Here is a 25,259-nt window from a genome sequence, read left to right on the forward strand (position 1 = left end):
TAGTTCTGCTTAGGTAAGTTGCTGCCTGTGAGACTTCCAAATGGAAGGGAAGCTCAGTAGGGAAATGAATATTTGGGTCTAGAAAGAAGAGTGACATCTGATGAGTCATATTGATGGCAGTTGAAGCTATAAAAGTGGATGTGTCCTTTGTTCCAGGACACAAAGCTGAAGGAACACTAACATCTAACAGACGGTAAAGAAGAAAGTACAGAGAAGGATCGGAAGAAACCAAAGATGTAGGAGGAAAACCAGGAGAATGTGATGGTACTTCAAACATTAGGAGTAGGGTAATATGTCAGATGTTATGTAGGCACTTTAGGAAACCAGAAATCATTGAATATTCACAGATTTTTCTTGGTTGGGGTTGGAAGACATCTTAGAAACCATATTGACCCATTTCTGAGTTAAAATGAGAAATTGAAGGCCCAGAGAAGTAAAGTGATTTAGGGTTATATGTCTAGGTCAGTGCTTCTCAAATTTATTTGTAGGAAAGGACCGCCCCCCCTTTAAAAAAAAACTTCATAAACCAATACTTTAATTTTTCTCTTTTTTTTTTTTGGCTACGCCACACGTGGCTTGTGGGATCTTAGTTCCCTGACTAGGGATCAAACCCGAGTCCTCAGCAATGAAAGGAGGGAATTCCCCATAGACTAATGCTTTAGTAAAAATGCAATAAAAATTAATTGTTTAAAAAAATGAAATAAAAAGAACACATACAAAATATAAACCCAAATTCTGTTAAAATAAAGGGTATAATTTGCATACAGTAAAATTTAACTTTTTTAGTGTAGAGTTAAAGTTTTCATAAGTGCATGCAGTCGTAAAACCACAATAAAGATGCAGAACGGTTTTTTAAAAAAATTAATTTAGGTCTTCCCTGGTGGCGCAGTGGTTGAGAGTCCGCCTGCCGATGCAGGGGACACGGGCTTGTGCCCCGATCCGGGAAGATCCCACATGCCGCGGAGCAGCTGGCCCGTGAGCCATGGCCGCTGAGCCTGCGCGTCGGAGCCTGTGCTCCGCAACGGGAGAGGCCACAACAGTGAGAGGCCCACGTACTGTAAAAAAAAAAAATATATATATATATATATATATTTATTTATTTTTGGCTGCATTGGGTCTTGCTGTGTGCAGGCTTTCTCTAGTTGTGGCGAGTGGTGGCTACTCTTCGTTGTGGTGCGTGGGCTTTTCATTGCGGTGGCTTCTCTTGTTGCGGAGCTCGGGCTCTAGGCGTGCAGGCTTCAGTAGTTGCGGCACATGGGCTCAGCAGTTGTGGCTTGCAGGCTCTAGAGCTCAGGCTCAGTAGTTAGGGCACACGTGCTTAGTTGCTCTGCAGCATGTGGGATCTTCCTGGACCAGGGATGGAACACGTATCCCCTGTATTGGCAGGCAGATTCTTAACCACTGCACTACCAGGGAAGTCCCCAAGATGCAGAACAGTTCTATCCTCAAAAATTTCCCCCTGCCCCTTTGTAGTCAATCCCTCCTCTCACCTGTAGCCTAATCTTTTTGTCTGTTCTTTTCCAGAATGTCATATAAATGGAATCACAGTATGTAGTTGGGCTTCTTTTGAGTCTGGCTTCTTTTATTTAGCATACTGCGTTTGAGATTCATTGATGATGTTGTGGTATGAGTAGTTCCTTTTTATTGGTGAATAATATACCATTGTATGGATATACTACAATTTGTTTATCCATTCATTAAATGAATGGATAATTGTGTTGTTTCTTGTTTGGGAGATTATAAATAAAGCTGCCAAAAACATTAGTGTACAAGTGTGTGAATATACGTTTTCATTTCCTTTGGATAAATAGGAGTGGGATCATATGATAGATGTGTGACTTTAAGAAATTGTCATACTATTTTCCTAAGTTACTATTGATATATACACCATTTTGCATTTTGTCTTTCTCTGTCTGACTTACTTCACTTGGTGTGATAATCTCTAGGTCCATCCATGTTGCTGCAAATGGCATTATTTCATCCTTTTTTATGGCTGAGTAATATTCCATTGTGTATATATACCACATCTTTATCCGTTCCTCTGTTGATGGACATTTAGGTTGCTTCCCTGTCTTGGCTATTGTCAGTAGTGCTGCAGTGAACAGTGGGGTACATGTATCCTTTCAAATTATGGTTTTATCCGGATATATGCCGAAGAGTGGGATTGCTGGATCATATGGTAGTTCTATTTTTAGTTTTTTAAGGAACTTCCATAGTGTTCTCCATAGTGCTTGTATATAAATTTAAAAAAAAATATTTTCTATTCCTCAATACTTAAAAACTCCAGGATGGGAGACCAGTGAGGAGGTTGAACTTTCATCTTACTTCTTGCAACTGTCACCGACTCTCATTTCCTTGGTGGATAGTCTGGCTGGCTTTATTATCATTTCTAGGGGAAGTGTAGAACCAAAAAGTTTTTTGTGTCCCTGTCATTTCTGTGCTCTATCCCTGTGGGGCAAGAAAGGGTCTGTAGAGGGATTTTTTTTCTTTTTAAAAAAAATCTCTGTGACTACCATACTTAGGTTCCCTGATAATAGTGAAGAGACTGTTCTTTCGGCATTGAAAATAGTGTAGAGAATAGGTATAAAGGACTACTAAAGTTTGAAATGTCTCTTGATTCTTCTTTCCAGCTGTGGTGGAAACATATACTGCATTACAGGTTTGGGGCAATTTTCTATACGAAGTCATTAAAGGAGAAAGAGGGTGAACTAAGAGGTGGCAGCAAGGAGATGGCCACTGGTACATTGCGTGCCACAAGCTGGGTTAATGCCTTTGGTGCCATTAGCAAGCTAAAGCAGATGGAAGAAAAGGTAGTGGATAAATAAAAAGTGCATGTGGAGAGAAACAGTAAAGTGGGACTTCTGCCATAGATAGGGATTATGGGGTGTTATGGACTGAATTTTTGTGTCCTTCCCAAAATTCGTCTTTTTTTTTTTTTTTTTTTTTTTTTTTTTTTGCGGTATGCGGGCCTCTCACTGTCGTGGCCTCTCCCGTTGCGGAGCACAGGCTCCGGATGCGCAGGCCCAGCGGCCATGGCTCACGGGCCCAGCCGCTCCGCGGCATATGGGATCCTCCCAGATCGGGGCACGAACCCGTATCCCCTGCATCGGCAGGCGGACTCTCAGCCACTGCACCACCAGGGAGGCCCCCAAAATTCGTCTTTTGAAATCCTGAGCCCCCAGTGTGATGTTATTAGGAGGTGGTGCCTTTGGGAGGTGGTTAGGTCATGAGGGTGGAGTCCTTATGAATGGGATTAGTGTACTTAAAAAGGAGACCCCAGAGAGCTATCTGGCCCCTTCCACCGTGTGAGTACACACGGAGAAGACAGCTGTCTTATTAACCAAGAAGTGGGCCTGCACCACACACCAAATCTGCTGGAGCCTGATCTTTGATTTCCCAACCTCCAGAACTGTGAGAGATAAATGTTCGTTGTTTAAGCCACCCAGTCTGTGGTATTTTTGTTACAGCAGCCCGAACAAACTAAGACACTGGGTTAGATTAAGCTATCCTGCTGCTCCCTATAATATTGAGACCTCAAAATAAGCCCATGAACAGGTTTACAGGTAGTTTAAATCTGCAAGCTTCTTTTAAAGGCCCCCCTCCCCCTTTTAAAAAAGACTTTTTCTTCATTCTGAATGTAGTAAGAGAGAAGTTCAAATTTTTTACGGCTGACTCATCAAAAATTGTTATTACCTCTAAGTATATAGGTAAAACTTATAACTTGTTTAAATTTGTTTATCACTGTTCCTGTCCTCTATGTCATTTAGCCCTCCTTACTTTTCCTTTGCCCTCTCAGTTAACCTTCTGTTCCTCTGTTTAGCTAAGTGGAAGTGTTGGCATTTTGGCTAGGACAGTTTCTTGTTCTGTATGACTGTTCTGTTCACTGTAGAAGATTTAGCACTTGTATGAGTTTCCTGTGGCTGCTGTAACAAATTACCACAAACTGCATTGCTTAACACAGTTATTCTCTCAGTTTTGGAGGCCAGAAGTCTGAAATGTGAGAAGTCTTTAGGGGAGGGGAGACCTCTAAGTAGGTGTCTTAGTAGGTTTTCCAACCTACTAAGGCACCCCTGGCTTCTCTCCACTAAATGCCAGTAGTGCTCCCATCCCCTAATCATGAAACACCAAAAATGGTGTCTCACATTTCTAGATGCCTCTACTACTTCCTGACATTAAGAACCATTGGAACCTTTAATTATCCTTCAGTTATATTCTGTTTCGAAAACGATACTCTTGGGACCTCCCTGGTGGTGCAGTGGTTAAGACTCCATGCTCCCAATGCAAGGGGTCCAGGTTCGATCCCTGGTCAGAGAACTAGATCCCACATGCATGCAGCAACTAAGAGTTCGCATGCCACAACTAAGGAGCCCATGTGCCGCAACTAAGGAGCTGGTGAGCCATAACAAAGGAGCCCACGAGCCACAACTAAGGAGCCCTCCTGCTGCAACTAAGACCCAGCACATCCAAATAAATAAATAAATAAATGTTTAAAAAAATGGCATGTTCTTGGGCCCTACCCAGACCCTTCCAATTGGAGTGGGGGCAGGATCTACGTTTAAAAAAAAAAAAAAGATATACTAAGTGATACAACAAGTGATAAACTAAGAATGCCTGATTATACAAGTACAGATGGCTCAGATAATTTGGCTTTATTTAAGAAAGTGAATGGTGTACTTTGCTTCTTGGGCCCCTCTCTAATACTGCCTTCTTCAGTCTTGCCAGGATTTAGCATGTGCTTCTTTTTAAAAAAATCTCATAAGTAGAGACCCCTTTTATGGAAAGCTCTTAGGTCACTATACTGACAAGCTCCAATGATGGAAGTTATCCTATCAGATTGTCAACAGATATATGATATGCTGCCTATAGTTTAGATTCTAGCACTAAATGGTTAAGTGAGGATTATAGATAAGAATGGCAGTTCTCACTTTGTTATACAGCAGAAACTAACACACCATTGTAAAGCAATTATACTCCAATAAAGATGTTTAAAAAGAGCCAATTCTGAGCCTCGAGTGTTGACACCTTCTGCCCCCCAAAATATCACAGTTATTATTTCCTTTATTATAGCTTTATTTTTGTCTTAAAGTCATTCTCGGTATAATCCCTTTTAATAAATTCTATTTTAATCTATAGTTCAGTATATCTCTGGAATACTCACCTATACTTTTATTACATTTTCCTATGTTTCTACATCAGCTCTTTTTTGGGGGGGCCGCTTGCAGGATCTTAGTTCCCCCACCAGGGATTGAACCCAGGCCCCTGCAGTGAAAGGGCCAAGTCCTAACCACTGGACTGCCAAGGAATTCCCAGCAGTGGTCATTTTTAACTTGAATTTCCTTATGAACAAATTTCAAAAGGAGTGAAGCAGCCGGGATTGGTTGCTATTATGGCAGAAGGGAGTTTCGATCCCGCATCAGCATGTTCTTTTTTTAAAAAATATTTATTTATTTATTTGGTTGTACTAAGTCTTAGTTGCAGCAAATCAAGCTCCTTAGTTGCAGCACATGGACTCCTTAGTTGCGGCTTGCTGGCTCCTTTGTTGCAGCACACGGGCTCCTTAGTTGTGGCATGTGAACTCTTAGTTGTGGCATGCATATGGGATCTAGTCCCTGGCCAGGGATCGAACCTGGACCCCCTGCATTGGGAGCACGTGGAGTCTTAACCACTACACCACCAGGGAAGTCCCAGCATGTTGTTTGTGCCTTTTGTGGTGCTTTATTGCAGTGTGGTGAGCACCTAGAGAGACAAGAGCCAAAATGGTATAAACTCAGCCATTTAATTCTCTGAAAAGAAAAAGATCAGTAGATGTCATTCAGAAGCTAGTTTTAGGGTTTATTATGGGGCAAAGATAATAGTTCATGCATCTCTTGCTGGAATAAGCAGCCAGAGTAGTTTACATACAGGAATGTTTTAATTTTCAGGAGCTGCTATGTAGATAAATTAAAATGGTGGAGTACAATAGACACTGAACTTTTAGACTAGCATTTAAGAAATATAGTAATGTAACCAGTATAACTGGACACAATGTAAAAATATTAGAAAAGCACTGAAACAAAGCCTCAGGTTTTATGAGTAATGATATGGAAATTTTTCATCAAATTTGTGCTGATTTTGCCCCAAGAGTTTGTATTTAATTACCTAACACAGTTGGCTACTGGGGTATTTGAACTCTTCCTTTCCCTCAAAAAGTTGAATTTGTTTTTATTTTGAGATTTCACTTTTTTTTTTTTTTTGGCTGTGTTGGGTCTTTGTTGCTGCGTGCGGGCCTCCTCTAGTTGCGGCAAGCAGGGGCTACTCTTCGTTGCTGTGCACGGGCTTCTCATTGTGGTGGCTTCTCTTGTTGCGGAGTACAGGCTCTAGGCGCATGGGCTTCAGTAGTTGTGGCACAGGGCTCAGTAGTTGTGGCTCATGGGCTCTAGAGTGCAGGCTCAGTGGTTGTGGCGCCTGGGCTTAGTTGCTCTGCGGCATGTGGGATCTTCCCAGACCAGGGCTCAGACCCGTGTCCCCTGCATTGGCAGGCGGATCCTTAACCACTGCACCACCAGGGAAGTCCGAGATTTCACTTTTTTAAAGTGTTTCCTAATGGTGAGAATATAAGTCTGTATATACTAGAACTTGAGAACTTTTTATTTTTTTAATTATTTTATTTTTATTGAAGTATAGTTAGTTTTTACAATGTTGTGTTAGTTTCTGGTGTACAGCAAAGTGATTCAGTTATACATACATATATATTATTTTTCTTATTCTTTTCCATGATAGTTTATTACAAGATATTGAATATAGTTCCTTATGCTATGCAGTAGGACCTTATTGCTTATTTTATGTATAGTATAGAATTTGAGAACTTTTGGTTCAGCTTGACAGAGGACTTATGGAGAGAGAACTGGTTTGAGAAAAGTGAGAACTGGCCAGTTCAGTGAGGTTTTTTTTTTTTGCGGTACGAGGGCCTCTCACTGTTGTGGCCTCTCCCGTTGCGGAGCACAGGCTCTGGACACGCAGGCTCAGCGGCCGTGGCTCACGGGTCCAGCCGCTCCACGGCATGTGGGATCTTCCCAGACTGGGGCACGAACCCGTGTCCCCTGCATCGGCAGGCAGACTCTCAACCACTAAGCCACCAGGGAAGCCCTCAGTGAGTTTTTAAAGTCTGTAAGATAGAAGAGCTAGCAGAGACAAGGATACAGATAAGGCCCTGTGGAAAAGTAGTATCCGTTCCTGTATATACTTTAGGGTGAGGAGGGAGGGGGAAGGTCCGCAACTTAACAGGTGGGTATTTGGTGTGTTGTCAAGAAAAATGAGGGGACTGGGACTTCCCCGGTGGTGCAGTGGTTAAGAATCCACCTGCCAGTGCAGGAGACATGGGTTCAAGCCCTGGTCCGGGAAGATCCCACATGCCGTGGAGCAGCTGAGCCTGTGCACCACAACTGCTGAAGCCCACACCCCTAGAGCCTGTGCTCTGGAAAGAGAAGCCACCGCAGTGAGAAGCCCATGCGCCGCAACTAGAGAAAGCCTGCATGAAGCAATGAGGACCCAACCCCAATGCAGCCAAAAATAAATAAATAAATAAATAAATAAACAAAAAAACGAGAAGAAGACTGAGGGGAGTGATTTTACTGCCGTCACTCTCCACGTCATACAGAGGCATGGCATTGTAAAGTACCACCAAGTGATCTGCCTAGGTTCCAAAAACATCTGCACCTGGAGGGAATGGTCCAGAGGTGAGATGGAAGCAGAAGGGTATAAAATAGGAGCAGTTTATAAGGGCCAAATCTTGTGTGCAGCTCAAGAGAGGTGAAAAGTTTTCCAGTCAGCAGTGCAGAACTGTTGAAACAGGGGAGATAATCAAATTTACATTCTTTTGCAATGTAGAAGGTATATCAAAAGGAGCATGACCAAGAGCAAAGAAATGTGATAGTTCATGTAAGAGATGTTGAAGGCATGAACAAAGAGTATAGCAGTGGACATAGAACAGTATGGATAGGGGTGTTGTTAATTAGATGTGAGCTGTAGGATTTGTTGGTTGACTGATGGGCTGTTTGCAGTTGAAGAGAGAATAGTGGAGGAAAGTTTCTCAATTTTGAGTAATATATGAAGCCCTTTTAAAGAAAAAACATCCCTGGTCCTATGTAACTTAAATTACCATATATACCCAGATATAAGGCACACCCAAATAAAAGGCAATTCTGTATTTGTCCAGTTCCCAAAAAAGATTTTTGACTAACATAAATATGTAAATTTCTGGAGATTTAAGTGAAATGACTGATGCTTTTTTATAATGTTACTTATTGAGTTAACATTAAATCACAATATTGTATATTAATGCTTTTTTCCAGTCATGTTCCATGAAATAATTTTGTTCTTTTTTTGTTTTTTACTAGCATTTAGATATGTCTTTGTCAGCTTTTTGACAAAGCTGTAGCTGCTCAATATCATCTGACAGATTTTTGGAGCATGTGATTTTCACTTTATGTTGTTTGAGTTATAGCACATTTAAAATTTGTATATGATGCTTTCACTGGACATTTCATCTTAAGTTCATTTATCCTAAATATCCATTTGCTATTTGTGATTTCCACAGTGTAACCATATTGCTTTGTAAATGAAATTTAAAACATAAACATATGCGGTTTAAAATTCAAAGGATAGGGGAATTCCCTGGTGCTCCAGTGGTTAGGACTCGGCGCTTTCACTGCCAGGGTCCGGATTTAATCCCTGGTCGGGGAACTAAGATCCCACAAACGTGTGGCGCAGCCAAGAGGAAAAAAATTCAAAGGATATAGAAGGGTTGTTTTGGCTGAAGTCTGGCCTTTCTTTCCCCAGTGTACTAACTGGTTAGCTGAAGTACTATGAGATAGTTTTAAGTCAGTTTATTAGATATTGATCACATGCAAGCGAACATGATGTTAGATGCTGGAATACCAAGACAAAAATCAACCCCTGTGTTCAAGAAGCTCCTGCTCTTTTGGAGGAACTAGAAAGTAAACAAGTATTTACTGTTTAGTAATATGTCCATGTATGTAATAGAAGAGTATCACAGTAGTGGGAGTGGGGAGGAGGTAGTGTAGAGAATGCTTAGCACAGGAATTGAAAAAAGTAACACTTATGGTGATTCTTGAGCATGCATGAACTAGACGAAGGGGGAGATAAAGGGAATAAGGACTTTCCAAGCATGTAATTTGGTGTGACTGTACTGAATTGCATAGGATGGAGAAGAGGAGAGGAAAAGCCAGAGAGATAAGCTGAGGTCTGATCACAGAGGACTCGCCATATCAAAAGAACTTTGGAATTTATACTGTGGGTGTCAGAGAGCTATTAAAGAATTTAAACTGTGTGTGTGTGTTTGTATTTGTGTGTGATAATCACACTTGTATTTTGGAACATAACTTCAGCAGCAAGGTGGAAGATAGAATGATGATCAGTTAGGAGCCTATTGTAGTAATCCAGGTAAGAAGAATTAAGGACTTGATTTTAAAGCCTTAGAGATAATAGTAGAGAAGAGAAAACAAATGAAAGATATTAAAGAGTAGAGTCAGCAGTTCATTTCTGGCAGTAGGACTAAACAAGAGAGATACCATGAGTAACCCTCCCACGTGAGGAAAATCCTGAATAAAATATTTTTTAAAGTCTTTCAAAATGTATCGTTGGGCTGGCAAGAAAGTAAAGAATATTCAGAAGCTAAAAATGAAATGAAATTGGAAATGAGATGTTAGCGAGGTTTAAAGTAAGCTTTCACCCGGGTTGAATCTGCCCGAACTGGATGGCTTTGAACTTCTCTTTTGATGGCATCAGAGGGCACAGGAAACAAGCTTGCAGCCTTCCTAAGGAGAGGAATCTGAAAGGAGAACCCTCCCATACATGAAGCTGGGACCTTGGCATTTGGGGAGTGGCAGGAGAAATCTTCACTGAGAATTTATAACAAGGGTCCTTACAGAGTCACATTTCCCATGTGGTTTCGTAAAACTTCAAGTCAAGAATGTATTTTATTTTATTTAAAAAAATTTTTTTTAAGAACTAACATTTAGTATTTATTTATTATTTTTGGCTGCGTTGGGTCTTTCTTGCTGCTCACAGGCTTTCTCTAGTTGCGGCAAGTGGGGGCTGCTCTTGGTTGTGGTGCACAAGCTTCTCATTGCAGTGGCTTCTCTTGTGGAGCACGGGATCTAGGCGTGAGGGCTTCAGTAGTTGTGGCACATGGGCTCAGTAGTTGTAGCGAGCAGGTTCTAGAGTACAGGCTCAGTAGTTGTGGCTCACGGGCTTAGTTGCTCCGTGGCATGTGGGATCTTCCCGCACCAGGGCTCGAACCCGTGTCCCCTGCATTGGCAGGCGGATTCTTAACCACTGCGCCACCAGGGAAGCCCCAAGAATGTATTTTAAATAGTCTGTGTTTGGTGGTACTTTCAGGTACCTTACAAAATCTATCAAGTTATCTTCTCTTAGGAGGGATGTACCTTCAACCCAGCCTCCAAAAATCTACAGATTAAAATTCCAAGCCACTTGAGATCATAGTCAAAAAAAAATCACAAAGTGCACAAAAAAACATTGCATAGTGAGCAAGAGCCAGCAGAAACGAGACAGTGACCTCTAGAAACTGCAGAAAGTTTATATTTTGTCTTAGTAATTCCAGTAAGTTTGATTAATATATTAGAAGAAATGAAAAGAAATATGAGTATGAAGTAAGGGTCTCTTAAACATGACCAGGCAGATTAGGAAACAAAAATCCCAGAACTTCTAGTTACAAAAAATTAACTAAAATTAAAAGCTCATGAACAGGTAAAAAACAAATTGGCACAGCATAGAATGAAGAGTTCTAACATACATCTAATTGGAGTTCCAGAAGGACATAAGTGTGAATGGAGGAGTAAGGTAATTTTTATTTATTTATTTATTTCTAACATCTTCATTGGAGTATAATTGCTTTACAGTGGTGTGTTAGTTTCTGCTGTATAACAAAGTAAATCAGCTGTACGTATACCTATATCCCCATATCTCCTCCCTCTTGGGTCTCCCTCCCACCCTCCCTATCCCACCCCTCTAGGTGGTCACAAAGCACTGAGCTGATTTCCCTGTGCTATGGGGCTGCTTCCCACCAGCTATCTGTTTTACATTTGGTAGTGTATATATGTCCATGCCACTCTCTCTCTCTTTGTCCCTGCTTAACCTCCCCCTTCCCCGTGTCCAGCTTAACCTTCCCCTTCCCCTTCCCCGTGTCCTCAAGTCCATTCTCTACATCTGCATCTTTATTCCTGTCCTGCCCCTAGGTTCTTCAGAACAGTTTTTTTTTTTAGATTCCATATATAAGTGTTAGCATACAGTATTTGTTTTTTCTCTTTCTGACTTACTTCACTCTGTATGACAGTCTCTAGGTCCATCCACCTCACTACATATAGCTCAATTTTGTTTCTTTTTATGGCTCAGTAATATTCCATTGTATATATGTGCCACATCTTCTTTATCGATTTATCTGTAGATGGACACTTATGTTGGTTCCATGTCCTGGCTATTGTAAATAGAGCTGCAATGAACATTGTGGTACATGACTCTTTTTGAATTATGATTTTCTCTGGGTATATGCCCAGTAGTGGGATTGCTGGGTCATATGATAGTTATATTTTTAGTTTTTTAAGGAACCTCCATACTGTTCTCGAGAGTGGTTGTGTCAGTTTACATTCCCACAAGCAGTGCAAGAGGGTTCCCTTTTCTCCGCACCCTCTCCAGCATTTATTGTTTGTAGATTTTTTGATGATGGCCATTCTGACCTGCGTGAGGTGATACCTTATTGTAGTTTTGATTTGCATCTCTCTGATGATTAGTGATGTTGAGCATCCTTTCATGTGTTTGTTGGCAATCTGTATATCTTCTCTGGAGAAATGTCTTTCTAGGTCTTCTGCCCATTTTTGGATTGGGTTGTTTGGTTTTTTTTTGATACTGAGCTGCATGAGCTGCCTGTATATTTTGGAGATTAATCCTTTGTCAGTTGCTTTGTTTGCAAATATTTTCTCCCATTCTGAGAGTTGGCTTTTCGTCTTGTTTATGGTTTCCTTTCGTATGCAAAAGCTTTTAAGTTTCATTAGGTTCCATTTGTTTATTTTTGTTTTTATTTCCATTTTTCTAGGAGGTGGGTCAAAAAGGATCTTGATGCGATGTATGTCGTAGAGTGTTCTGCCTATGTTTTCCTCTAAGAGTTTTATAGTGTCTGGCCTTACATTAGGTCTTTAATCCATTTTGAGTTTATTTTTGTGTATGGTTTTAGGGAGTGTTCTAATTTCATTCTTTTACATGTAGGTGTCCAGTTTTCCCAGCACCACTTATTGAAGAGGTTGTTTTTTCTCCATTGTATATTCTTGCCTCCTTTATCAAAGATAAGGTGACCATATGCGTGTGGGTTTATCTCTGGGCTTTCTATCCTGTTCCATTGATCTATATTTCTGTTTTTGTGCCAGTACCATACTGTCTTGATTATGGTAGCTTTGTAGTATAGTTTGAAGGCAGGGAGCCTGATTCCTCTAGCTCTGTTTTTCTTTCTCAAGAATGCTTTGGCTTTTTGGAGTCTTTTGTGTTTCCATACAAACTGTGAATTTTTTTTGTTCTAGTTCTTTGAAAAATGTCATTGGTAGTTTGATAGGGATTGCATTGAATCTGTAGATTGCTGTGGGTAGTATAGTCATTTTCACAGTGTTGATTCTTCCAATCTAAGAACATGGTACATCTCTCCATCTATTTGTATCATCTTTAATTTCTTTCATCAGTGTCTTATAGTTTTCTGCATACAGGTCTTTTGTCTCCTTAGTTAGGTTTATTCTTAGGTATTTTATTCTTTTTGTTGTAGTGGTAAATGGGAGTGTTTCCTTAATTTCTCTTTCAGATTTTTCATCATTAGTATATAGGAATACTAGAGATTTCTATGCATTAATTCTTTATCCTGCTACTTTACTAAATTCATTGGTTAGCTCTAGTAGTTTTCTGGTAGCATCTTTGGGGTTCTCTGTATAGTATCATGTCATCCACAAACAGTAACAGTTTTACTTCTTCTTTTCCAATTTGGATTCCTTTTATTTATTTTTCTTCTCTGATTGCTATGGCTAAAACTTCCAAAAATATATTGAATAATAGTGGTGAGAGTGGGCAGCCTTTTCTTGTTCCTGATCTTAGTGGAAATGGTTTCAGTTTTTCACCATTGAAAACGATGTTGGCTGTGGGTTTGTCATATGTGGCCTTTATTATGTTGAGGTACATTCCCTCTATGCCTACTTTCTGGAGGGTTTTTATCATAAATGAGTGTTTAATTTTGTTGAAAGCTTTTTCTGTATCTATTGAGGTGATTATATGGTTTTTCTCCTTCAATTTGTTCATATGGTTTATCACATTGATTGATTTGCATATATTGACGAATCCTTGCATTCCTGGGATGAACCCCACTTAATCATGGTGTATGATCCTTTTAATGTGCTGTTAGATTCTGTTTGCTAGTATTTTGTTGAGGATTTTTGCATCTGTGTTCATCAGTGATATTGGTCTGTAGTTTTCTTTTCTGTGACCTCTTCATCTGTTTTTGGTATCAGGGTGGTGGTGGCCTCGTAGAATGAGTTTGGGAGGGTTCCCCCCTGTGCTATATTTTGGAAGAGTTTGAGAAGGACAGGTGTTAGCTCTTCTCTAAATGTTTGATAGATTTTGCCTGTGAATCCATCTGGTCCTGGAGTTTTGTTTGTTGGAAGATTTGTAATCACAGTTTCAGTTTCACTGTGATTGGTGATTGGTCTGTTTATATTTTCTATTTCTTCCTGGTCCAGTCTCAGAAGGTTGTGCTTTTCTAAGAATTTGGTGATTGGTCTGTTTATATTTTCTATTTCTTCCTGGTCCAGTCTCGGAAGGTTGTGCTTTTCTAAGAATTTGTCCGTTTCTTCCAGGTTGGCCATTTTAGTGGCATATAGTTGCTTGTAGTAATCTATCATGATCCTTTGTATTTCTGCCGTGTCAGTTGTTACTTCTCCTTTTTCATTTCTAATTCTAGTGATTTGAGTCTTCTCCCTTTTTTTCTTGATGAGTCTGGCTAGTGGTTTATCAATTTTGTTTATCTTAAAGAACCAGCTTTTAGTTTTATTGATCTTAGCTGTTGTTTCCTTCATTTCTTTTTCATTTATTTCTGATCTGATCTTTATGATTTCTTTCCTTCTGCTAACTTTGGGGTTTTTTTGTTCTTCTTTTCTCTAATTGCTTTAGGTGTAAGGTTAGGTTGTTTATTTGAGATGTTTCTTGTGTCTTGAGGTAAGATTGTATTGCTATAAACTTCCTCTTAGAACTGCTTTTGCTGCATCCCATAGGTTTTGGGTCGTTGTGTTTTCATTGTCATTTGTTTCTAGGTATTTTTTGATTTCCTCATTGATCTCTTGGTTATTTAGTAGTGTACTGTTTAGCCTCCATGTGTTTGTATTTTTCACAGATTTTTTTTTTCCTGTAATTGATATCTAGTCTTATAGCATTGTGGTTGGAAAAGATACTTGATACGATTTCAATTTTCTTAAATTTACCAAGGCTTGAATTGTGACCCAGGATAAGATCTATCCTGGAGAATGTTCCATGAGCACTTGAGAAGACAGTGTATGCTGTTGTTTTTGGATGGAATGTCCTATAAATATCGATTAAGTCCATCTTGTTTAATGTATCATTTAAAGCTTTCGTGGTAATTTTTAAATAGAAATGTCTTGAGAATTTTTCAGAACTGATAAATGAGAACAGTCCTTATGGTAGAAGTCCAGTGAATCCCAAGGAGGATAAATAAAATCAGCCCCAGGAAATAGAGTGAAACTGCAGAAGACCAAAGACAGAGAAGATCTTAAAAGCAACTAGAGAGAAACAACAGATTGGTCTAAAAAGGTTTTTCTTTAGTCTGGCAACTTACTTCTCAGAAGCAACAACAGAAGACACTGGAATGCTATATTCAGTGTACTGAGAGAAAATAGCTGTCAGCCTTAGAAAAGAATATCTAGTGGTGAAACTGTTTTTCAGGAACAATAGCAAAATAAAGGCATTGTCAGACCAAAAAAACACAAAAAACAAACAAAAAACCACACACACACCCACCGCCTTCACTGCAGGAGACTCTTAAAGGACACAGTTGAGGCAGAAGGAAGGTAATTCCAAGTGGAAAGCCTAAGATGGTTTTTTTTTCCCTTTTTATTTTTTTTTCTTTTTCACTGTGGTTTATTACAGGATATTGATTATAGTTTCTTGTGACCTGAGATGCTTTTTAATACCCACAAAATGTCCCACCAAATAGATTTAGAATTTAGACTCTACTACTATTAGACATTTATGTTATCTATAGTTTTTCAATTTTAACTGAAGCTATACTGGACATATGTATAGATATGTTTATACATGTGTTTTATATAGGTTTATTTAGACTAGATTTATGTAGATTTATTTAGACTTTATATTGATTTATGTAGATTTATTTAGACCACACGCCCAAATTACTGGGTCAAGAAAGTAACAGGCATTATGTTTCTTGATGCATGTTATAAAATTGATTTGTTAAAGGGCTTTACCAGTTTACATTGCATCAAACAGATTATGCTTGCTTTACTGTACAAGTGAGTGTGTGATAGGGCCAGTTTTAAATGATGAAGATTGACATTTCTTACCAAATTTTGACTTAGTTATATCTTTGACAAAAAGTCCCATCTCCCTTCTCTCCCATTGTTATTAAAGTGTTTCCTTTCTTATAGAAGTAGAAATTGGTAACCGAATGCATTCTTTCTAACAAAGTATTTCTAACTTTCTAGAGCGTAGTCTTTCATTTTCTTTTTCAGTTTATTAACAGATATATAGTCGGCCCATATAAAGAAATGGCAAATAAATGTTATATTTAGTTTTTGTTTTATTATGAAGGAAGACAACTATTTTTAATGCTGCTGCTTTCTTTTCTAGCTCTGTATATTTCATAGTAATCAGCCAACAAGCATAGAAGTAAACAGTTTTTGTTTTAAAAATCATTCATTCTAAAGAGGGAAAAGTACTATTTGCTTGGGAATTCTGTATTCTAATGTGAACTGAATGTAAGAAGGTGTCTTTTTTTCAACTTTTTTCTTGTTTTTATACTATTTCAGGTGCAAGTGAAAGTGTAGGGAAACATATGCTTGAAGCCTGCAACAATAATCTGGAGATGGCAGTCACTATGTTTTTGGATGGTGGAGGAATCGCTGAAGAGCCAAGTACCAGTTCAGCAAGTGTCTCCACTGTCAGACCACACACAGAGTATGAGCTTATTATTTATTATTGGGAGCTACCCCCTGCCAAAATTGAGCAGTTACATTTTTACATGTTAGGTTAATTCTCTGTTTTGAACAAATTAAAAGTTGAAAGCATCTGAAAGTGTCAGGTGAAAATTTTTATACTTATATGCTTTAAGTTCTTTACAGCACTGTCAAGTCTGTTATTTAATCCTCAGAAGAACCCTATAGGCTGGCATTATTATCCACGTTTTACAGAGGAAGCAGAAAGATAGCCATTTCCCCAAGCTATACCGCAATTAAGTAGCAGATACAGAAGGAGAGTCCAATAAAGCTCAGATTTCCCAATTCTGGATTTCCTACATTGTTCCAGGAAAGTTTTGAGTTGTCATGAAAAAATTTTTGAAGAAAATTTATGCCTTAAATAGCTACATGTCGTTAATCTTTAGAGGCACGTTCAGCATGTAGAACTGTAATATATAGAGAATAGTAACAGATGATAAATACATTTGGTGTTTTCTGCCCTTTACATTTGATACCAATGAGAGTTTGAAATGAATATCTGTTAAGCAAAATTCCAGTAGTCTTTGGAAAATATTAGAGATGAATGCTACTCAAATGAAAAACATTGATTTTTGAGTCAAAATTTCAAAGATCCTTAAATGAGATTTTAATACTCATAGCCATTCATAATTCTTCAGTGTTTACAACATGAGATACTAAATAAGAAGAATCCCCTTAAATAGGAATAGGCAAAAACATGGATTTTATTTTTACTAAATTAGATTTAAAAAGCTAAATAAACATTCAGGACATGATTGCCTCTTTTTTTTTATCTAGTTTCAAATTCTAGAGTAATATTGTTTCCCCACAAAGTGTGAACTCTAGAGGTTATTATTTATATTTTATATAAGTTTTTTCCTATCGATGTTGGCTGTGTATTTCAAGTTTGATAGCCCATTCTCCACCAACATAACTCAAATCTTTAATGGAAATCAATATGAAAACATGATTTAGTTTACATTCACTTGAATAACAGGCATTCATAGCTGATTTGGGGGGACATATCAGTCCTCACTGCCCCAAGTTTTCTTAATTGTACTTAAAAATAGTTTTGATTAATGAATGTCTTTTCCTGCTGAATTACATTATAATTTGACTTAGATTATTTGTATTACTAATTGATTAACATTTGATAGTGGCACCTACTTCCTAAACTATAGTTTTCTTTCTTTACAGTTCACCTTCTGTTCCATTCTTCCATTTTGTTGGGTAGCTAGCAGTCTTGGAATAGATGACCTCAAGTATGTAGTAATCAAGTCTTTCTGTATAGGGACTACTAATTAAGCCATCACCCTAATTGATGTATTTCATCAGATTAAGGCTTGTTTCTTGAGTAATTAAATTGCTTTAGATTGAGATAACTGTACACACACACACACACACACACACACACACACAGAGTAAGGTGAATTATACCAATAATGGAAAGATCTATTCAGGTAAAAGATGTGTTTGAAGTTTTTAGTTTTGCTAGGATAATGGCCTATTTCTCTTTGGTGAAAGAGATTTAATAGAGCGTCCTCTTAGAGACACATTGTCTGTTTCTTTAGAGTATTGCAGTTCTGTGTGTGAGCAGTGACTGAAATCCAGTAGGAAAGAGTGCTTAACATAATTTTGAATTATCCTTTATTCTTCACTCATTTGGCTTATTGTAGATTTCTTTGTTTAACTAGTTGTTCTTTGATTATAGGATGTTAGTTTTTGTTGACAAATGAGTATTGATACTGTATTAAATAAAGTATGTTTTGAAGTTTCAACTTTTAGGTGTCAAAAACAGGACCTTAAGCTCAGTTATTACTATTAGAAACACCTGAATGAAAAACATTAGGCCTAACATAAATTAATATTTATTATAAGGGGAGCATATTAAATTTGAAACTTAATCTTACTTGCTATGAGCGTTTATCAGCAGAGTTTCGTATTTGAGTTAAAACTAAAATAATTAAACTGATATATAAAGGGATATACGCCATTTTTACAGCATATTTTAAATGAGTATTGTTCACTAGAAGAGATGGATTATTAATAAACCCTCTGGAGGTAAACTTTGAAGAGTTTTTAGGCTTCTAAAAGAGTATTTTTTCTGTTTTATATATGTTAGTGTCTATTTAATAAATAATCCAAGGGTACTTACTACCTTTGTTAGCCAGCTTCATAAGTAGCATAAAATTAACTGCTTGTTTAAGCTTATTTTAATATATTTGTGATTTAATTATCTATTATTTGATGTAGTGTTGAGGTAATACTGCTTTTATTAAGCTCATATTTTCCATTAATTTTTTACCTGAATTGTGTGTGTGTGTGTGTGTGTGTGTGTGTGTGTGTGTGTGTGTGTTTGTAAATTTCTTATCTTTTTTTTTTCTAAAGAATTTAGGGCAGAGAACTTAGAGGAGAAATATTTTTTATTTTTCTGTTTGTTCTCTTTCTTTATAAACCCATTTGCAATATCTATGCCAGGTACTTTATTCCAGTTCATCTCTATATGGAAATCATCTGACAGTCATTTATCATAATTTAATGTGGTTCCTAAAAGTCACTATATCTGTTGTTCATTTTATTTGTTAATTTGAATGTGTTCACAATAGTTACAGTAAGAATAGGTAGCAGAAAACAGTTTTCATTTGGATATTTTCCCACTTTTTTTTTTTTTTTAATAGAGAGGAAGTCCGTGCCCCAATTCCTCAAAAGCAGGAAATATTGGTGGAACCAGAACCTTTATTTGGTGGTAAGTTTACCTTTTTTCCTTAGCTTTATTTGACTTTATTGTTGTCTTCAGGATTTTAATGAAGCTATCAAAAGATATGAAGGCTTGCTCAGAGATTGTTACTTCAAGTAGAGTTGATTTTTATCTTGTAATTCTGTACTCCCTCAGGAAAGTTGCACAGTTGGCTCTTTCCGAGGAGTGAGCCAGATTAAAAAGTTGATAGTTGTTGCAGAACGCCAAAAGGAGGAGAATAAGCAAAAGGAACTGCTGCCTTAAAATGGAAACAAATCTATCATTAGATAAAAGACTGATTATTTTTTGTTTTTTGGGTACCCTCTTGACTGCCATATCCTTACTGTCTTGATATGCTGTACCTTCACTCTTCTAATTTCTAGAAGTGCTATTCTTGTATTGAAAAAAGGAGGAAGTAATCCCTAATCCATGCAAAAAACTGTGATATCAATCTGGGGTGCATAGAGAAGATAGTAGAAAATGGAACATTTAATCAAATTTAAAGAAAATTTATAGTTTTATTTTAATAAGCATAGTTTTATTTTAATATTTACCTTTTGTGAGCCAGATATTTTAGGCATTAACAGGTATATTAAAAAACAGAAGATAGGGGACTTCCCTGGCGGTCCAGTGGTTAAGACTCTGCACTTCCAGTGCAGTGGGCACGGGTTCAACCCCTGGGTGGGGGAACTAAGATCCCGCATGTCATGCAGCATGGGCAAAAAAAAAAAAAATTAAAAAAACAAAAAGACCCCCCAGCAGATGAAGTTATGATTTGGTTGGGTAGACAGAGACATAGAAATGTATATTGTATATATTGAGAACAGCAGTGCAGAGAAATAGGCCTCTAACAAGTTTCATAGGTAAACTAAAGAAGAAATAAATTGTAAGAAAAGGATGAAGAAAATTACATAAACCATATCTTTTGATTTGAAAAAGCACCTTAGTTGAGAGTTTTAAGATTGATTTTTAACTTGGGAGCTTTGGAGTTTACTGTAGAAAGGAATAAAGAATATACTTTCCAGATTCAGAAATAAAGATGGGAGGAAGAAAACAATAAGGTCTGAATATTGAAATATAATGTGTGCTTTCTGAACTGTTCAATTTAGCTAGTCATTGTGCCTTTAATATACCAGAGGTAATAAAGCATTGTTCATGTTTTTTTTTTTCATATAAATGTTATAGATTTTGGAGCTGAGGAATGCCCTTGGAAGCTTTATCTTTCCTTTATTGCAAGGAATAAAGGCAAGATCTTTGAGTGGGGAAGACTACAGCAAATGGATTCTGTGCTATTTTACTGTTTTAACAGAGGCAAAAGAGTTCCCATTTGAAACTCCACTTTCTTCCTTCTACATCTGGTTTGGTGAGGGGGGTTAGAATGACTTTATATAGTTAGGGAGTCAGTCCTAACTTTCATTATTAGACCTTATTATAACTTTGAAAAGGTTTTTGGAGAACTATTTTCTTCTTTGGGATAGTATTGATTTTTAAATAATTAATTAATTAATTAATTAATTTTGGCTGCGTTGGGTCTTCGTGTGGCGTGCAGGCTCTAGAGCATGTGGGCTTATTAGTTGTGGCGTGCGGGCTCTCTAGTAGTGGTATGTGGGATCTTAGTTCCCTGACCAGGGATCGAACCCAGGTCCCTTGCATTGGGAGGGCGGAGTCTTAACCACTGGACCACCAGGGAAGTCCCTGGGATAGTATTGATTTAAAGTGTGATTCTCAAAGTGTGGTCTGGGAGTCCCTGATGCCCTTTCAGTTGGTCTGTAAGATCAAAACTGTTTTCATAATAATACTAACAAGTTATTTGCCTTTTTCACTGTGTTGACATTTGGGCTGATAATTCAGAAGTAGTGATGGGTCATACTGCTGCATCTTAATTGAATCAGGACAGTGGCACCAAACTGCTACTATTTGTTGAATTCTTCACTGACACACACTTGCAGTTTAAAAAAAAAAAAAGCCAAAGCAATAAAAATTAATTTCATTTGATCTTGATCCACATTTTTAAACTATTCTGTTTGATGAAATAGGATGTGTGCATAAAGCACTTCTGCATACTGAAGTACTCTGGTTACTTTAAGGTGAAACACTTGTACAGTTGTTTGAATTGAAAGCAAAACTAGCTGCTTTTTTTATGGAACATTATTTTTCTTGAAAGATTACTGACAAACTATAGTTATTTAGACTTAAACATTTGGCTGACATTTTCTTGAATGTGAACAAAGACTGTTAACTGCTTCAAGGCAAACAACTGACATTATTTGTTGCCAGTGATTTAAGAAAAGAAAAAAGGCTTTCAGGCAGAACTTAGAATTTTAGAAAGTTTATGTGCATGATTGTGAGCTTGATAGCTTCCCAGTACTTAAAGGCTTTTTGATGAGGTTAGCAGTGACATTAACAGATGATTTTTTTTTAATATCGTATGATGAAATGGTCAGTATTTGGAATATTTGCATAACTCAGTGAACAAGTATTTTCAAATGACCAAAGCACAATATTACAAAATTGTGCATGGGTGAAAGATCTATTCAGATCTATATGTAAGTATCTATGTATGCAATATAGATTAGATATCTATTGCTGTTTAACAAATCGCTTCAAAATTTAGCTTCCTGAAACAACAAACATTTGTTATATCACCATTTCTGTGGGTCAGGAATCCAGGTGTGGCTTAGTTGGGTGCCTCTGTTTAGGGTCTCTCACAGGGTATAATCAAGGTGTCAGCCAGGGCTACAATCATCTCAGAGCGTGACTAGAGGAAGATCTAAGTTTACTCACGTGGCTGCTGGTTGGCTGGAGACATCAGTTCCTTACTGCAGAGCAAATGAGAGAGCCAGAGAGGGCAGCCCAGGATGGATGGAAGCCACCATCTTTTTGTATAAGTACCGTGTGCTAACAGATTGCACCACTAGAGCTCCAGCCACTATCTTTTTGTAACCTAACTGTTGGAAGTGACATCCCATCACCTCTGCCACATTCTGTTTGATCCTGCCCATACTCAAGATGTTCACACACAGGTTATGAATCCCGGGAGATAGGGATAATCAGGGGCCATCACAGAGCCTGCCTACCACATAAGACCAATGGATTTTAATGGAGCAGAGTATGAAAAGTTCATTGATCAGATTTCAGATTCCATGTTGCAACCAACCTTTAAGAAATTACCACTGGTTGAGCTTTGGTGTAGTAGCAGGGGAGAATGTTCACAATTATCTTAAAACACTATAAAAATACTCTTCCCTTTTACAACTACATGTCTGTGTGAAATTGAATTTTAATTTTCTTCATATACATGAACTAAAGGAATAGCAGCAGATTGAATGCAGAAGCAGATCTAAAAATTCAGGTGTCTTCTCTTACACCAGTTATTAACAGAGATTTGTGAAAATGTGAAACAGTGCTGCTCTGCTCATTAAATTTTGTTCTCTGTTCCTCCCCTATTCTGACTATGAAGCTCCTTTTTGAATCTCTTTTAGCTCTTTGTAGCTTAGTCTCTTTGACCTCAGTGACCAGCACTCCTGTTACGTGAGCAGTGGAGTGAGAGTACAGAGGACTGATGTTTACTTATAGCATATGGTTTGGAAGAGTGAGGAAACCACATATTGAAGAGGCAGGCAGGAGTAATAATGATCCTAGAGCTAGAGGTGTTGTGGCTTGAGGAGAGATTCTTGGTTAGACTTAGGATATATAAGGGGGAAACAAACGGGAGCAGGTCACGAGCCCAAGAAATAAAAGAGAGTGGTTGGAAAGCTAGCAATAAGAGGAGCTAGTATGAATCTCCAGGAGATCAAGTGTATAATAGAGAAGGGCTAAATTGGTGGGGGGTGGGGGGCGGGGAGTGAGAGAGAGAGAGAGTGAGAGAGAGAGAGAGAGAGTGAGTGTGCGTGTGTGTGTGAAGAATGTAGAATATTGACTGGCCTGCCTTTGGCAGTTTAAAAGTAGAAGAAAAGTACCTTTTATGTACTATGTACTACCTCCCCAATAATAATATGCTTTCTTAGGCAGCTATTTTATGTCTTATCCTAAGATAACCTTACTTTCTTAATTGTTATGGTTAAATAATATCTGATAATGAGTTTTAAGAAAGCATTATTTGAGCAGTTAATATTATTGCTGCTAGAAACATGTACATTTAAGATAGGAACTCTTGACTCTTGATTAAAAATAGTTCCAAGATTGAAAAGAATAACATTTCTTGCTTCTTGTTTATAAAGGGAGGGAGGAAAAATAATGCAGTATTTAAATTTTATAAGTTTAAATAATAAAATTTAAAATTAATAATTTATATAATAATTTATTTAAATAAAACAATTTATATGTAAAATTCAATTTAAATTTGAAATTCAGTACAAAGCTAAAATATGGAAGTCTCTGATTTTTACCAAATTTCCTTTTCCTAGAGATAATATTGTGATTCTTTAATATAAATACTGATACACATATGTGCATAAATGATATACTGACCTGATAATGCTTTAAACAAATGTGGAATTTTTTTAACATATGGTTCTGCATTCTTTTGTTATTTTTTTGTTTTGTTTTTTACTCAGTAGTTCTTAGATTAAAAGAATTACCCTATATAATGGCAAACACAGGCTGTTGGGAAAGATGCTTTGACATGGGATGAGAGACTTTTATAGTTTCTGTCTAATCTTACTATGTAATCATCATCTGTTAATGTGTAGCATTGTTCTGGTTACATGCTGGCAGTGCTCGTGGGGCTTGCCATAAACCAACTGAATAACTGTTACCCATATTGAAAGAATCATTAAATGTCCTTATTTACTGTAATGTATATTAAATGACCTGATAACTTTTTTTTTTTTTGGAGTATAGTTGGTTTACAGTGTTTTGTTAGTTTCAGGTGTACAGCAAAGTAATTCAGTTATACATATACATACATCTATTCTTTTCCAGATTCTTTTCCCATTTAAGACCTGGTAAAATTTGTATGTTTAAGAACCTACAGGAAGATAATGTTTTGATGATTGCTTTTTCAGCTTTATCTGTACAATACTTAAGGACTGGGTAATAGACGCTGTACAAGGGTATCAAAGGACGTTGGTTCTGTTCATTTTTCTGTTAACTGTAGGAAAAATTTTTCTTCGGAAATTACAGTTTTTTGGTGTTTATAATTCTGCATGTGTATCCACTTACTAAGAGGTAGTTCTTAAATATTATGGTTTAGAACTTACTCAAGTATTATACTAAAGGGTAGGCAGATCATTTAGGCTAACCTGAATTATGCATTTGCAGCATGTATGTAGCTTCATCACCATGGGAAATCATCCTCAAAATCTTTCTTCCTATCTTTTTACACAAGTTTGGCCAAGTTTTTTAACTGGGCCTTAATTTTCTTTTTTGTAAAATATGATTGGGCTCAAGATGGTTAATTATATATGAATGCCTTGAAGGTTTTTAAAGTATTTTATATTTTGAAGGACAGCACCATTATGAATCTGAGTGTCTTAAAATAAGAAATTGCTATAGATAAGGGCATTTTTAGAATTGTTGCAAAATTAATGTTTAACTTTTTGTATCAATTCTATTTTTTCCTCCTATAGCTCCTAAAAGACGACGGCCTGCACGTTCAATATTTGATGGTTTCCGGGATTTCCAAACTGAAACTAGTAAGTATCTATGAACCAGTTTATCATCTCTTTTTCCCTCCCTCTCCCTCTCTCATTGTCTTTCTCCCCTGTCTCCTCTCCCACAGATTAAAACCACAAGGTGGAAAAGCACCCACACACTCCCCTTCAGGTCAAGATCCTAGTTTGTTTTATATAATTTTTTTTCTTAAGAAGATGATTAATATTAGGCCTAATAACTTTGAGGATTCATCATCTTATTTAAAAACTAAATTATGAATTCAGTCTGTGATTGCTATTAACTCCCCCTTGAGCTGAATTTTTCCAGATTCTAACCTACTTGATTATAGAAGAATAAGAGAGATGGATATAATGTGAGAAATATGGTAATTTACAAACTTAATCTGTTTCTGAATGAGCACTTAAATGCTGACTATAATAAAATAAAAAACTGATTTTCCTCAGGATCCTGATATATGTCAGTTAAAGGAATGACCACAATGAAAATGGTTATTGTAGGGATTGGAAAATAGAAGAAGAAAAGGCCATACTACCCAAAGCAGGCACTATTAACATTGTGGCAACAGTTGTTTGGAATAGGTTTATATCTTTCTGTTGAATAAGAATGAGAGTCTTGGTCTTCTCCTTTTAGTGGACTTA

General features: G+C 37.4%; 1 protein-coding gene across 4 annotated transcripts in view; it reads left to right on the plus strand.

Annotated features, from left to right (window-relative positions):
- The window catches only part of UBXN7 (UBX domain protein 7), a 69,691-nt gene that overhangs the window by 4,666 nt on the left and 39,766 nt on the right, over positions 1–25,259 (plus strand). For 2 of the 4 annotated variants that reach the window (XM_060099360.1, XM_060099359.1), the window contains 4 exons: positions 157–264; positions 16,104–16,251; positions 18,947–19,014; positions 24,576–24,641. In XM_060099360.1, the coding sequence (XP_059955343.1) occupies positions 16,130–16,251; positions 18,947–19,014; positions 24,576–24,641 (256 nt within the window). In that variant the 5' untranslated portion in view covers positions 157–264; positions 16,104–16,129. The remainder of the gene's footprint in view (positions 1–156; positions 265–16,103; positions 16,252–18,946; positions 19,015–24,575; positions 24,642–25,259) is intronic. The other 2 variants (XM_060099358.1, XM_060099362.1) reach the window with 1 other exon arrangement.

The sequence above is a fragment of the Mesoplodon densirostris genome, chromosome 5 (assembly GCF_025265405.1).
Source record: "Mesoplodon densirostris isolate mMesDen1 chromosome 5, mMesDen1 primary haplotype, whole genome shotgun sequence".
In the NCBI taxonomy this organism is placed as follows: domain Eukaryota; kingdom Metazoa; phylum Chordata; class Mammalia; order Artiodactyla; family Ziphiidae; genus Mesoplodon; species Mesoplodon densirostris.